Source organism: Dermacentor andersoni, chromosome 2 (assembly GCF_023375885.2).
Source record: "Dermacentor andersoni chromosome 2, qqDerAnde1_hic_scaffold, whole genome shotgun sequence".
Lineage (NCBI taxonomy): Eukaryota > Metazoa > Arthropoda > Arachnida > Ixodida > Ixodidae > Dermacentor > Dermacentor andersoni.
This window is the reverse complement of record NC_092815.1, coordinates 180578032-180592552: the sequence shown is the minus strand read 5'-3', so window position 1 is coordinate 180592552 and position 14521 is coordinate 180578032. Positions and strand designations below refer to the sequence as shown.

At 43.3% G+C, this 14521-nt stretch overlaps 1 protein-coding gene across 4 annotated transcripts in view; it reads left to right on the top strand.

Moving 5' to 3' along the window:
* The window catches only part of LOC126540366 (calcitonin gene-related peptide type 1 receptor-like), a 143443-nt gene that overhangs the window by 128112 nt on the left and 810 nt on the right, over positions 1–14521 (top strand). Inside the window, exons 9-19 of one of the 4 annotated variants that reach the window (XM_050187166.3) lie at positions 962–1068; positions 3039–3130; positions 3704–3830; positions 3944–4097; positions 5792–5858; positions 6190–6256; positions 6380–6465; positions 9329–9461; positions 9843–9884; positions 10474–10563; positions 12346–12409. In XM_050187166.3, coding sequence (XP_050043123.1) covers positions 962–1068; positions 3039–3130; positions 3704–3830; positions 3944–4097; positions 5792–5858; positions 6190–6256; positions 6380–6465; positions 9329–9461; positions 9843–9884; positions 10474–10563; positions 12346–12409 — 1029 coding nt within the window. Of the gene's footprint in view, positions 1–961; positions 1069–3038; positions 3131–3703; positions 3831–3943; positions 4098–5791; positions 5859–6189; positions 6257–6379; positions 6466–9328; positions 9462–9842; positions 9885–10473; positions 10564–10684; positions 10726–12345; positions 14066–14521 lie in introns of those variants that run through there. The other 3 variants (XM_050187165.3, XM_055075994.2, XM_050187167.3) reach the window with 3 other exon arrangements.

Genomic DNA, 14521 nt, shown 5'->3' with positions numbered 1-14521 from the left:
ATGTTGAGAAAAGAATCAAGTGAATAACTTGTCATTCTCACCCATTATTCTGGAACAATTCCGTCTATTCATAAATATCTGTGAGCGTGGAGACCTAGGAGAAAAGTATGAATGCATATACGGATTTTTAATATAAGCAAATTAATGAAGAAGATTGTAATCGAGCCAATAAATGCACGACAGTATGGCCGGACTGAATGTCTACCTTGTAACAGCTATTCAAATAAAAGGTAATCATTTTAAGTATTATGGAATTTTTAAAGGTCGCCTGTGGCAGATGACATAATTCTTGTCCTTGAAGTGGATTATACGAAAAGGCGGATGTTGGTAGCTTAAGAAATTGAAATAGACATCGAAATAATTTACAGAAATTCAGTACCCTCTTAATTAATTCACGGTAGATATTGCAATTAATGGAATGTATCTGGCGAGATCGCAAGACGTATCCACTTGAAGTGAATTTCCAGAATGAAGCCAGTTTCGAGATGCCATTTACCAAAATGTGGAACGAAATACGTGGGCGTTCCAGTTACTTATGTGGTCCAATGCATAAAAGAGCGTTTTGTTGAAAAAGTATGTGTAACAACAGTGCATTTTTAGCGCAAGTTCAATGGCACATTTCTCCAAACTGGCGTCATTCTGGAAATTAATTCCAATTGCAAGCTCACCGGCTACAATTCGTAAATTACAATATGTGACCTAAAGTAAATATTCGGAAATGTAATTATTGAATTTTTTGTCATTAGTTGAACATGTGTTTCTCGAGCAAGATTGTCCGCCTCTCTGAATAATCCAGTTCAATTACTAGAATTATGTTATCTGCAAGCGGATCTTCCTAAAGTTCCAAAAAAATAATAATGATGATCCTGTATAAAAATCGCGATTTTGATGTAAGCTTCTGTCGGCGTACAAGGCACATCACGCGATCCATATTTATTGTTTCCTCTCATTTTCTCGAAAGGGCAAGCGCACAAATCGTGTACTACGAATGGCACATGGTTCCGTCACCCTGTCACAGGACTGGTCTGGTCCAATTACACAGCATGTGTGGATACTCATGACTTGCAGGTATGTACTGCAGTGCCATAATCTCATGTTTTTAAACATAAATGCCTTGCTTTAGTGGTACTTATAATTATTTACGATAAGATGACGCACTTTACTGACGTACTTCAAGTTAAAAAAAACGCAGGTTTCACTGAGATTTGATACGTTAAGATGAGAGAGTATTTATTCTGGCCAATGTACGCAATAAAAGACGGTATTCCAAATTGTCGGGTTGGCGCAGTCTGGAGACCTGCGAACATAGACAATCCAAATGAAGGTAGGTATTGCGTGAATGAAGAAAATTCAGCGTAGAATTCGTCAATGCTCTTTGATAGTTATAAAAATACTTCTGGTGGTTTTGACACAACAGGCTAACAATTGTAGATATGACCAATTATCTTTTATGAGCTGATTACACGTTATTAGTAATTTAGGCGGTAAATCTAAAAAAATAAGGTATTGCTAACGTTTTAGCAGTTCATAGGGAGCAGGTCATTCACTGCTGCACTGTTTTAGTGTGATGTGGTCCGAGAACGCGTTCGCTCGTACTGGAACATCTTCAAACTGAATATGCACGTCATCTTCAAATTCTTACTGATGGCTCTGTGGACAAGGTCAGAGGATCTAGTGCAGCTGCTTTTCACATTCCCTCTTTGAAGTATGATTGGTCGGTTCGCTTCACTGCAGTCGTGTCCTCCACAACGGCCGAAAGCGTTGCTATTGAGGCAGCTCTAAAGAAGCTACGGTTCTGTACGCCTCAACCCGTTGTCATTCTTACAGATTCGAAATCCGCCCTTCAAAGGTTAGAGCACGGGTTCCCTACTGATGCTTTATGTCTAAGGTCCCTACGCTCGGTGCACAATCTCCATGTCAAAGGCTTCTCCATACGATTCCAATGGGTGCCCTCGCACGTAGGTATCATAGGCAACGAGATGGCGGACAGCCTCGCCCATAGAGCGCTGTCTGGGAATCCTTTGAGAAAAGTGCCTCAAGAGGACAAGAGACTCTTCAGAGAAGCGGTGTCGTGCCACTTCAGCTCTTTGTGGAGCTCACCTCACAAGCCATGTGTGACTAAGGGTCTCAAAAGAAACCAAGCCACTTTACTGCTCCGCATTCGCATGGGCTCTGCTCGTACCCCTGCGTGGATGTGTAAGACTGGCCTGGCGTTGTCTCCATTATGTTCAACGTGTGGTGTGTGCGGTGACATAGAACATTACCTTATGTGCTGTACTCTGTGTAACGCGGAAAGGAGCGCGTTATTCGGTTCCCTCAAAAAGACAGGAATTCCCCACAGTTCTCTTCATGACATTGTTTTCCCGCGCGGGAACCAGTTAGATAGGAAGGAGGTTTCTCGCCTTCTTTTAAATTACCTGCAGGACACGGATTTGGCCTCCACATGGTGACCTTAGGAGTGACTATGCGTAGTTGTGAGGTCCGTGTCTGATTTATATGATTTATGTATTTTAGGTGTCGCTACGGTGGAGCAATTGTCGGCAACTACTGCAAGGCTAATCCCACCAATAGCCTACAACCACTCAACTCAACTCAACTCAACAAAGAACTCACAAGAACGTATTCATAGCGTTGATTACCAGCAACCTGTTTTAAAAATATGCGTGCCTGTCTTTGCAGCAAGTAGGATTGCGGTGATCAGTAGTATCTATATTATGGCTGCCAAGAAGAACTGCAAATTAACTCCACAACCTATAAAAGGAAAATATATGTTTAACGTTTTGGTGGAGTATCGAAAGTCCGTGTTTGCAATACTTCTATTCGGTAAGGGGCATGTACTATCGGCCATCGCTACAGCGACCGTTAATACCACTAATAAGCGGTTGGACATCATGAGCTATATGGTTGGCAAACGCTGGTGGCTTACTGCACCTTCCTAAGCGACGTTTTGCAAATAGGGACCCAGATGCTTCTATTTTCTTCCAAGGTAAATTTTCTTGACTGCGAGGCTAACAAATACGATTGTTTTCATTTTGCAGTTTCGAAACTTGGTGAATTCATTATACGTCACAGGATACTCAATATCACTTGTAGCACTTGTGTTGTCCATGATCATATTCTGTTACTTCAGGTGAGTGATGGTTTTCCCATTGACTTTTCCATTAGATGCCTTTTGTTTTACTTTTGTGTTTTTATCTTTGATGCAGTAGTGACCCGATTGTTACGTTAAATTATATAGCTAATCGTGATGTAATCGAAAGGAACCATAGTGGATCTATGAAACTCGTAGCATGCATCCGCTCAGCGCTAGCCAGAATACATGACCTGCATGCTCCTGTCTTTGACTTTGACCTGACCCTATTGTATTCCACTGCATGTGTCCTGGTTCGTCAGGTTTATGAGTGACCTAACTAGCCTGTTTTTCTTAGCATCATTAACGGCGTCTTCGTTGGAGGCGAATGCTGTCGTGGGTCACATGTCGGGCTCTCGGTTGGCTGACAGCCCGGTGCCACTGATGCTTCACTGAGCAACTTGTATGCAGCGAGTGATTTCGTTTAGGGAAACTAGGCTAAATTAAACCGCCCAATATTATTATGTCTATTACGAGAGCAATTTTCATTGTTTTGCCCGAAAGATAAAGCAGAATAATCCGCGTTGAATGCGTACATGATGTGTGCAGGTTCACAACGAACACTATTTGCAGGTCGCTTCGTTGTCGAAGGATCACAATTCACAAAAACTTGTTCACATCGTTCATTGTCAACAACCTGTGTTGGATACTGTGGTACATTCACATCATCGCACAGCCGCACGTGATCGCAGAAAATCCGGTAAGCAGCAGAGGAAAGCGCTCCCTAGGAAGTAGTTTTACGTAACCATTCGCGAAGGCGGACTTTGCGCATGGTAGTGCAAAAATGCGACCATGTTTTGTGTTTCACAACAGAACTGGTGCCAAGCGCTGCACGTGGTGACGCAGTACTTCCTGCTGTGCAACTACCTGTGGATGTTCTGCGAAGGCCTGTACCTGCACACGCTTCTAGTGCTCGCCTTCATCGCGGAGGACAAGATCCTCAAGTGGTTCCTGCTCATCGGCTGGGGTGCGTGTATGAACAGCGCATAGGCCTTGTTACAGGTTCTTTGAGTGGTAATTTAAAGGCGTTTTCAGCGGTATTTATTTACAGGTTCTTTGAGTGGTTCCCATGAAGAAATATAAGATGTTCTAGTATTAGCTGCATGTTTTCATTCTTCATTTCATAAAACTACTTTGACATCGTTAAGTGCGCGTTTAAGAAAGAGGGAGACATAAAGAAAGAAATGGCAAGGCAGAGAGATAGATTAACCAGATGGGAATATCCAGTTTGCTACTTCACACTGGGGAAAGGGGAAAAGTAGACGATAACACGTAAATAACAAGAGAGACAGAGAGTGTGTGTGCGTGCAACATGCTCAAGGGAATCCCTATGTGACAAAGCCAAATTTTTGTGGGGGAAGTCCGCAGAGCGTAAACCAGCAATACACGGTGTAGTATTGTCAGAATGCCAACTCGAAAAGACTTTAATAATGAGGAGCATGCAAAAGTGCTCAAATTATTTTTAATCTGAGTATACAGCTCGGCTTCTGACGTCTGCTACCTAAGCCCGTGCGCAGGACTAGATACAAGTGAATATTCTCTTGAAAGCTTTGACAATGCAACATTCAAGATTTGCGCAGTTCACACGAAAAAATGTACACACGCCAGGCACTTGTGGCCAGGTGTATGTACGTCATAATTTAGTAATCAGAACTTACGTTTGCTTCAATTACACCGCAGAATCAAGACAAGAAGGATATCTAGAAGTTCTGTTATCTTTTCTGAATGTTTATTAACTACCTCTTTTGACATACCCCTGAAGAGAGTCTTGTCAAGTTTTCGGCATTTCAATCGCTTCACCGTCTCTTCGTCTTAACAGAACACTGTCGCCAAGCGGCCCTGCTCTATGGAAAGCTGTACAAAACGTGTCTTTGAAGCATGTCACCTAAGCAATTCTCATTGCTCGCGTAAAAGCCGGGGGCTTGCTCGAAGGGCCATCATCATATTTCAATGACCTGTTTACAGGCGCCGCTCTCTTTCAGCGCCATTTGATTTGACTAAAAGATGCCTCTTTGTCAACTGCATCCCGTGTTCTTCTACCGCATATACTCCCTTTAGGAGGCATTAGCTTTTCGCGAGCTGTTAGAAATTGAGGCAGTCGAATTCGACGTGTCAGGGTGTTTTGCGAAACTGCTGTTGTCGTCACACCTGAGCCTGCCTCCTCACTGCATTCCGCAGCGACCACACGTCCCGCCTCACACGAGGCTAATTTCTTTATTTAAATAGCATACTGCCGTGGGGGGGGGGGGGGGGGGGGGGGGCTAACTTGCGCATGGCACACTTGGCATTCTTTGAAGAAAGCGAGCTCTCAATTTCGCATTTGTTTGTGGGAATCGTGTGCACTACAACATCCGCTGAAAGAAGCTCGCTAGTCAGTTATTGGCACTTTGAAAGTCTATAGGCATTGCATCATAACTTCACCCAGTCCTTATTGTGCCAAGAGCGTTAGAGGAGTGTTACAACGCACTCCTGGTTAAAATTCCGTAGTTTTTTTATAACCTTTTTTCACAGTCTTTTTCTACTACTAGATGACAATGAAAAGAGTGCATATCTGTGCAAATATTTATGAAACAAAACGCGGTCTTGATACGATGTCAGCTTTTCTTTAATGAGAAGCAAGAGCTGTGGGGCGACCGCAAGTAAGGTTTTGCTCTTTTACAGGTTTTCCTTTGCTTCCAATAATCGCCTACACTGTTTTGAGATCCTTGGATCCAGAAGCGTCAAAAATGTAAGTGAATATTATTCATTTTCCTATTCTACAATTAAAAGGCTGCTGATTTCATTTGAAATGCACCTGTTATAATATTAGAATAAGTATGACCCAGTCTCCGATGTGCATCAAACTTGGGCAGGTATATTTATGTTTGAGTAAAATCCCTGCCGATGGCAGTGGGGCTTGAAAAAGAAAAAGTGAGCCATACTGACGCATCATTCAATCAGGGTCCAGGGTACGCTCAGGAAGTGAAGACTCTCAGCCTAGGAACATTTTTAGCTTAAATTGAACACTTTAGTCGCGGTTGGTGCGGTGAAAATTGTTGTTTTCCCTTGTCTCTACACAGGTGCTGGGTCGAGCACGACGTCTGGTATACGTACATACTCAGTGTTCCTGTTTGCTTCTCTATACTGGTAAGCTTCCCAGCTCCTTAGATAAACTTCAGTATAGAGTGTGCTACTACCTTGAAAGAAGACTTGTTTTACAAAAGAAAAAAAGTATTCACATAACGACAATGTCTATGCCGACTTTTGCAGCTGAGCTTTGCATTCCTCGTCAACATTGTCAGGGTCCTGGTCACAAAGCTTCGAGCCGTGAATTCTCCTGACAATGAAAGCACAAGGTATAGTTCCATTTATTGTGTTAGCATTCTTAGGGTTTATTTCACACACTTTCCGGGGACTAATTGTCTATTTATACGTGTTATTATTTTTGTCTCTAAGCATTTTTCCGCCTTCCTGAGTAGTAGGGTAGTCAATTTTTGAATGAGTATCGAATCGGGCTGCTGTGTTGATGGAACATGGTTAGAAATTAACTGGAGGATCAACTTGGGTCGGTGGGTATGTGGCAATGTGTACATATGCGCCGCTCTTCAACAAACCTTTTTCACGCCAAGATTAATCATTCCATATGCGAGACTGGGCAGATAGCGCTATTCGAGTAAACTCGTTGACGCCGACTAGGAGCCCTCGGTATGGCCCACTAGGTCTGTGCTGCTCTTCAATGAACTGATTTGACGCCAGTTTGAGTCAGTTGGTCTGTGCCGGTGGGTGAGTGCCGCTCTTCAAAGAACGTCTCTGACGCCAACTTAGGTAACAGTGTATGTGACACTGGGGATATACCACTGTACAATCACGAGAAAGACCCTTCAAACTTATGCGATGCTAGCTCGAATCAAACACAGATGTGTGTTCCTCAAGGATAGCAACTCGAAACTTTAGGAACCTGCTCCGCAAACGCACTGAGCATGTGCCGCTCTTCAATGAATATCTCGCCTACCTGGGTCACTTTACGCTAGCAATGTTCCTAACAGCAGATTCTAGGCAATGCTGATGCTGAACATATTAGCAGAGGTGGTTGGCCAATGAGAAGGAACCCTTACTAATTAAAAGCTCCGAAATTGAAGTCAAGATTTTTCTAGTATTCACTAAGAAAGCCTGTGATAACAGTGGTGTAAAAAATGTTAAACTTAAGAAAGCTCGTTTGTGGCATGTTTTGAAAAGTGCTTTCTGGAATAGTAAATTTTAAAATGTAATAAAGAGCAATATGTGGCCTCGGCAAATATACAATGTCTTCGCGAAAGAAAAATTCTTCTGTAGATGTGCACGAAGATTTTCGGCTTCCTTTGGGATAATTGCTGAAAAGCAAACCATAATGCAATGAACGAGAAGATAGGGGGTTTACCGAGGGATCCCCTTTCTTCTCGTTGCCGCAGGAGGGGAACGATCTCAGAACCTTCGTGTGATTGTTCCCCTCCTGCGGCAAGTTGTTTTTTCTTCCACTTTCATTTCGATTAATTTATCGTTTCTTTATTTCATTTCTTAAGCACAAATAATTTCCCCTGTATTTTCCTTGGTGTCTTTGTTTGTTGGCTTCTTATGCTAAGACCATATTGTAGTAGGTCTTTATATGCTTCGCAGACGTCACATACATGTCCTTCAGTGTAGGTGCTTACGATGGTTTCAGTAAGTTCAGAGATACCAGCTCTGGAACCCGCCTCTGGCTGACAGCACTGACCCGCCCTGGCAGCACTGACATTCACTGGCAGCACGACGAAACACGCTGCTCTTTCTTCAGGCAATATTTTTAGTGCCACGATGTGTCGATAAATTTATAGAAGACGTTTCCCACGCGTCTTGTCAATAGGTAGTTGAATGTTCATGAGAGATACGCCACAGGCTATATTCTAAAGCTACATTGCATTCTTTGTCAAGCGTGGCGAGAAATTCTATGTGCATGTGTTCTGAAAAAAAAAAGATGATCCTTGGTTATATGACGGCTTTCTGCACTCTCAATATTCTTCAAAAGTATAAAAATGAGCTCGGAAGTTTTTCTGAAGGTTAAAGCAGCTATGTTACGTGGCGGGGGATCTAAAGTGCAGCGCGAAGTACTAAAAAGAGCAACGACAGAAGTTTGCTATGGATCATATGCTTTGCAATAGTAAACAGGGAATACTTTCCAAGTTCAAACCGCAAGTTCAAAAAAAAAAAAAAAGTTTTTGCTTGCGCGTTTCGGAGATGACCAAGGTAAAATCAATTAACTACGACATGATGTAGTTGAGGTTGACAGAACTACGCAGGATACATTTGAGCGTCAGGTTAGGCAAAAATGATAAAAAATTGCAATACCGGGCCTTCAAATGCACTTCTGTGAAAGTATGGTGACGATAGCAAAAAGACGGCAGTAATTGCTTCAATGCTGATTACTACGGAATCCGAGGTTGATCAATCGTCCTTGCGGGGAAGCCTTCAATGAAAAAGAGATAACAATAAAGATGTGTGTGCAACCTATGCCTTCATCACGTCCGTATTCGGCAGCTGTGCCAATAGTTGACATTTGCTATGGGTGATAAAGGACTGCTTTTGTTCTGTTCAGAAAAATTGCGTGAAAAACTTTGAATGATGGTTGAAGATGGCGTGAAGAAAAGATTCAGAGCCTCCAAGTTCTCCCATTGCTTGCCATGGTCAAGCATTAGCCCATTGAAAGGCACTGATGTACAAAGGTGCCTGTAAAGCAAGGGCAGCTAATGATTCAGGAACCAACACATCAGCAAGGCATTAGTAGTTTTCAGTTGGCATGAACGAAACGGGCGCCACTATTGCTGAGCTGCAGCGCCAAGAAGAAACACGTGTGGTAGTAAAGAGTTTTATTCTGCGTCGTTTTCGGTCATGAGAAGCCTCGTAAGTGCATTATTTCCTTAGAGGACGATTTCACCGTAAGATCAGGTACATTTTTCACAGCAATACCACAATTCTAGAATTCTGTAGTGTTTCTCAGGAAGCTAGGTGCGGTTCTGAAAAGTATGGTGCAGCGCAGGATTGTGGCGTTGATGAAAAAGAGAGAGGGGGAGGGGATAGGTGGACGGCAGAGGGGGATGGAGGCTGTAGTCAACAACACATGGTATTGCTTTGCACTGACACTGCGTATCTGCTTCTTTGTCGTTCGTATTCTTCACATGAACCCCTTATGATCTGTTTTATTTTCAGAAAAGCTGTGCGAGCAACTGTGATCTTGCTTCCACTTTTGGGTTTGCACTACGTGTTGACCCCATTCAGACCAGACAAAGGCGCCATACTGCTCGCCTACGAGGTCATATCGGCACTGGTCACATCGTTACAGGTACCAAACTGCCGTGCTCTCTTAACTTTAACCTGCAGCGTTAGTTGCGCATGATTATTGCACAAAAAGAATACGTGTTGTCTACTACTACAGCAAGAAAGTGCAATTGAAAACACGCTATTTCAGCTGGAGTATAATTATTTAAATCTGGTATTTCTTCTAGTGTATATCATGCTGTGCTAGGGTCATAATGAATTAAGCGTGGAATAACGAAGGCGCATCGTGACAGAGCTCGTCCATAATTTTCCTGATAGCTAGACATTTTTTAAGGATATTAGTGGAATTGTTTTTCGCCAGTACAGACTGCCTTACTGGCCAAAAAATCAGTTTGAATGTATAAGCAAACAATAAGAGGAAAGTTTGATGTGTTATTTCTTTCAGGGTCTTTGCGTCGCACTTCTATTTTGCTTCTTCAATGGAGAGGTAAGTGAAAAATGCATGTTGGTACACATGCCAACCGTAAATAGCTTTTGCTCCGACACTAGCCTGATATAGTAGAAAAAAGGCACACAACACATTTATACAGGTATGAGGAATGTGCTTGGTCCCAAGCAATTGCTTCTGTTTAATTTAGATGTTTGAAAGCTTAAAAGAAAACGAGGCACACGTCATTTAGTTGCCATAGCATAAAGTATATATACGTGCGACGGGCCCTCCATTACTACCCACCACCTCCTCCTATATGTACGTGTATGTACGCCTATATGCGTGTATATAAGAAAGCTCTGAGATGCTACACAAACGCTCGAATGGTGAACTATATAGGTATACGGAATACAAAAATACGTGTTGTCCATTGTGATATTTATAACGCCCGGCACCGCCCGCGTCATATTTTACTGCGTCCCTTGACGCCTTAAGGTATTTGATGGGCGATGCGAATATTGCTTCCTTCTCGTCTGGTCGCACATATCGAAATAAGCACCCGTCCTTCAAGTCACAAGCATAGTCAGCAAGTGCGATGTCTGCACCAACGAAGTTGATAACTGCGTGACTGAATCTTTCTTTCCAGGTTTTGGGCGTTCTGCGGAAAATGTTGTCGCAAACGCCATGGTTCAGAAACGAGGGTCGCCGGATGTCATACGCGAATACCAGCATCAGTGTAAGTCGCTTTAGGAAATCTCCGCAGAAGTATAAGTGCGTCAGTGTCATTTGAGACGCAGTGCGATGAGGACAGCGTTCTAATGGTGACTCTCTTTGTGTTCCACATGCCTCCCGAAAAGCTTCCACCTCTGTAAAAATAAATAATCAAGAGGGCACGGCATTTTCGAACTATGTCGCTCTATTTTCTGCATGAACGTTGACATTCCACCTATAAGCATCATATCGCATGGCTTCCGGCCTGATGAAGCGGAACGCCTGGTCGCACCTCCTCTTCCACCACGTCTTATCTCCCTCCACGGTGCTCTGAGCCGATTCCAAACAAACAAAAATGTTAAAAAGTATGTACAGTGTCTCTGTGCTCCCTGTCGCGTTTTCTGTTGGCGCTGTGTTGTATCTGCTGTGTAAGCGGACTTATGCGGCTCCAGCCATTGTATATTCGGCTCGCAGGGTATAATGTTGTGTGCGTAGGTTACTTCCGCACTACAGTGCCTTTCTGATGCCACTGTACATGAGCATCCCAGCAGCACCATGACTAGTTCATGTAAAGCGCATACTCGGCGATATTTTTGTATTGCTTTTGGCTTCAGTCATTGTGTCCTAGCAGCGTGTCTGAATAAACCCACTCACTCGTTCAGCACCTCCCATGACCCTCTTCTTGCACCCCACCTTCTTCCTTTGCTCATGCATTGCCCCGTCGTATTTCGACGCATTGTGTGCTTGATAAAATGTAGAAATACGCGGTTTTGTGCTTGAAGGGGATTTGCAACGCTTTTTTAGCACAGTACATCAGTGTGACTAGTCTGTGGACGACAATGCCTCCAGCTGATGAGAAAAATGTGTCAGTTCTGCTCAACAGACCACCTGCCCCCTTCTTAAATATTTTTTTGGAAGTTCCCGCCTCTTTTCGGATTAATCTAACGCACCTATAAGGATGAATGTTATTGGTTTAACTTCATCAGGAAGCCACAATTAAGCAGTGAACTCGCCATCCCCGCACCTCCCGAGCAAAAGCTGTCACACCTCATCACCAGGGCAACAGCGGACCCATCTGGTGACCGGGAGAGGTACCTCTGCATCGCTATAATAGTCTCACATTATGGCGTTTCGACATGGTGACGCGCAGTCAAGATTCGCAGGCCAAGCCCAAAACAAAGGAAACTGTGGATGGAGCAGTGGTGTATATCGTTCACGGCTTCGAACATCTAAAGAGCGACGAAAAGGAATTGAACACCTGCAAAGGCATGGCCGCACGAAAGTTTCAGTGCCGATTTCTTCTTTCATAGAAAATATTCAGAATTTTTTCGCTGAAATATATAAAATGTATACGACATATGAAAAAGATTTTCTTAATAGCGTTGCTGGTCCCCTTTAAAAAGCCTAACTCAGAATAGAAGAATACATAGGATTGCTTTTTTCAATTTTATTGCTGACTGCTTGTTCGGAGAAGATTGCCAATGTCCTGATCTTGTTTTGTTTGAACTTGTAAAAACTTGATCGAAGCGATGGAGCCGCTTGCTACTTTCGCGTGGAACGTTCTTTGCGTTTTTATTAATTCACGCTAGCACTGTATGGCAGACCTGTAAAAGTGTACCACATTTAGGGTGCTTTTGAGTGCAACGAAAATCCAACGATTTTACAATTTCATGTAAGCCGGCGCAAGCTTTCTGCTTGTCACCAGCATGCATCGCATCTTGTTTGGCGGCTGTCGCATTGCTGTAGTAAGGCGCCCTAACACGCCTTCTGTGACGATCCTTGCTTATGACAACCTTTCCTCTTACAGCCCCGTTATCACTGCTTGCACCCCAATTTTTCCTTACCCCGAGTTCAAGCCCCTTCCCACTCAAGTGAGGCGCATTTCCTTTCCATAGTACCTACCATAGGGTACGCATTCAATGTTGTTAGAAGAGTGCGCTATGAATAGCTTTCTGTGTTGATTTTCTGGCTTGTGGACAGACGTAGTTAACGCTGTGACTTTCAGAATGTTGCCTTGATGCCCCTGCCATTCCTGCGCTAAAAATTTGCACTTGAGAGCATAAAAGTGCCTAACCGCCCGTTAACCTATTACGCGCCCGTAGCGTAGAAACGGCTTCAGTAAAGTTACGGAAAAAACCTATAATATGTATCTTGAGACCATAACGATGTCAAAATTAAGTGAGGTGGCCTAGCATAACAAACATTATTCGATGTAAAGCCTCTAACTAAGGTTCAGTGGTATTTAATAAAATGTTCGCGTTTTGTGAACCCAACCTTTCTTGAACGTACTACCTCCCTCCCCCCCCCCCCCCGCACCCCTTTACATTCCAGTGGTCTTTGCGGCTACTGGTTTGCTTAAATATAATCTTATTCTCAATAAATTGTAACAGATTTGAGAAAGTAGGCGCGACTGACCTCTATGAGTTAAACAATTTGCCATCGGATGCTTACTACTGCCGTACTCCATATATTTCATCTCATCAATGTACCAGTAGAGTGCTCACAGAAGGCATCTCTAACGTCACGTCATATTTAGCTTCAATGTGGCAAGGGTTCAAGGCAACGTGTCCTTGTACGTGTCGTGGACCCTCGTTAGCACATATTAAATGAACAGAAACTTAAAAAGTCTATGTAATTCGAACAGCCCAAGGGTCAGGAATAGCAACCCTAAGTTACGTGAAAGATGTAGTAAAAACAATATATTTTTTGGCATAAACCTGCAGCGCTGACAAATTAACCGCACTGACGTTCGCATGGACAGCCGAGCCGACATGAAAGCTGCCCTTAGCGATGCGTGTAATTGTTATAATATCTTTGAGCATGAATGAGTGTTGGATCAAATGACACGGGGGCTGTGTGTAGGGCGTTTCTTAGGGCGCGCTATGTCTGACGAAAATCGCTATGTTATGCGAATCTGTGTATAAATTAGAAACACAGAACAACTAGATATCATACTCAAAGGAGACATGGAAATTTTTCACGTACGCTGCTCCTCGAATACAAGTCAACCAGTGAAGCATCCGCTTGCAGGACATGAGAAGTGCCATTTGGATGCAACATTGGTTTAGATCAAACGGACCGCAGTTTAGAGATATAAAAAAGATGCTATAACGAGGGTCTACAGCGTGTGCATGTGTTCTGTAACCACAGCGTACCAGTGTGATATATGTACAGGGTGTGTAGATTGTACTCCAGTTCCCGAACGTTCTGTTGTATGTGAAAGTCATTGACATCGCCCTCGTTGTAGAATCCTACCACTGCAGTGTGCCAAATATCTAGATTAGTTGTGTTGTGCTGTAAACACCGTGTCACCGTGCGCGTTTCATTGTGAATCATAATAGCCGCCAGTACTGGCTGTGTATCATCATGTGCGAGTCGTACAACTTGGACCAATTGGTACCTGCGCAAGAAAAACGACATCATTGCGGAAAGTTGTGTACACTTCAAATAACACTGCTGCGTATCGGATGTACGAGCACAACGCCAACAGGCCAATGTAGAAGCCTAAAATAAATTGATTGTTCGGAGTTGTCTGGAGCATTCGCTGTATGATTGCGCATTTTCTCGGCCGATTTTAATGAACTTGCGAGTGCGTGCCAACTTTTCTTAGAGTGTATGTGCAAGGTCTTTTCCTTTCGAACATCGGGAACGTCATTTGCATGGCTTGCATGTTGTCATTACGCACGCAGCGCACGATAAAATGCTCAAATTGAGTCGCATGTGGTCAACATCACTTATATTGATGTAATAATTTATGAAAGCATTTTATGTTGCCTCTCTTGCACAGACACTAGACTATACACGGTGAGGTAGCTATGAGTGTCAGCGCATCAATTGTAAAATGATAACCACATTATCTGAATTGTAGCGGAAATAGGGCACGCCACACGACGTGCCCTATTTGATGTACAGATTACGCGATGCAATATTAACTAACCCATCAGTAGGCCCTTTTGAATTTACTCGTTTCTGTGAAGAACCAG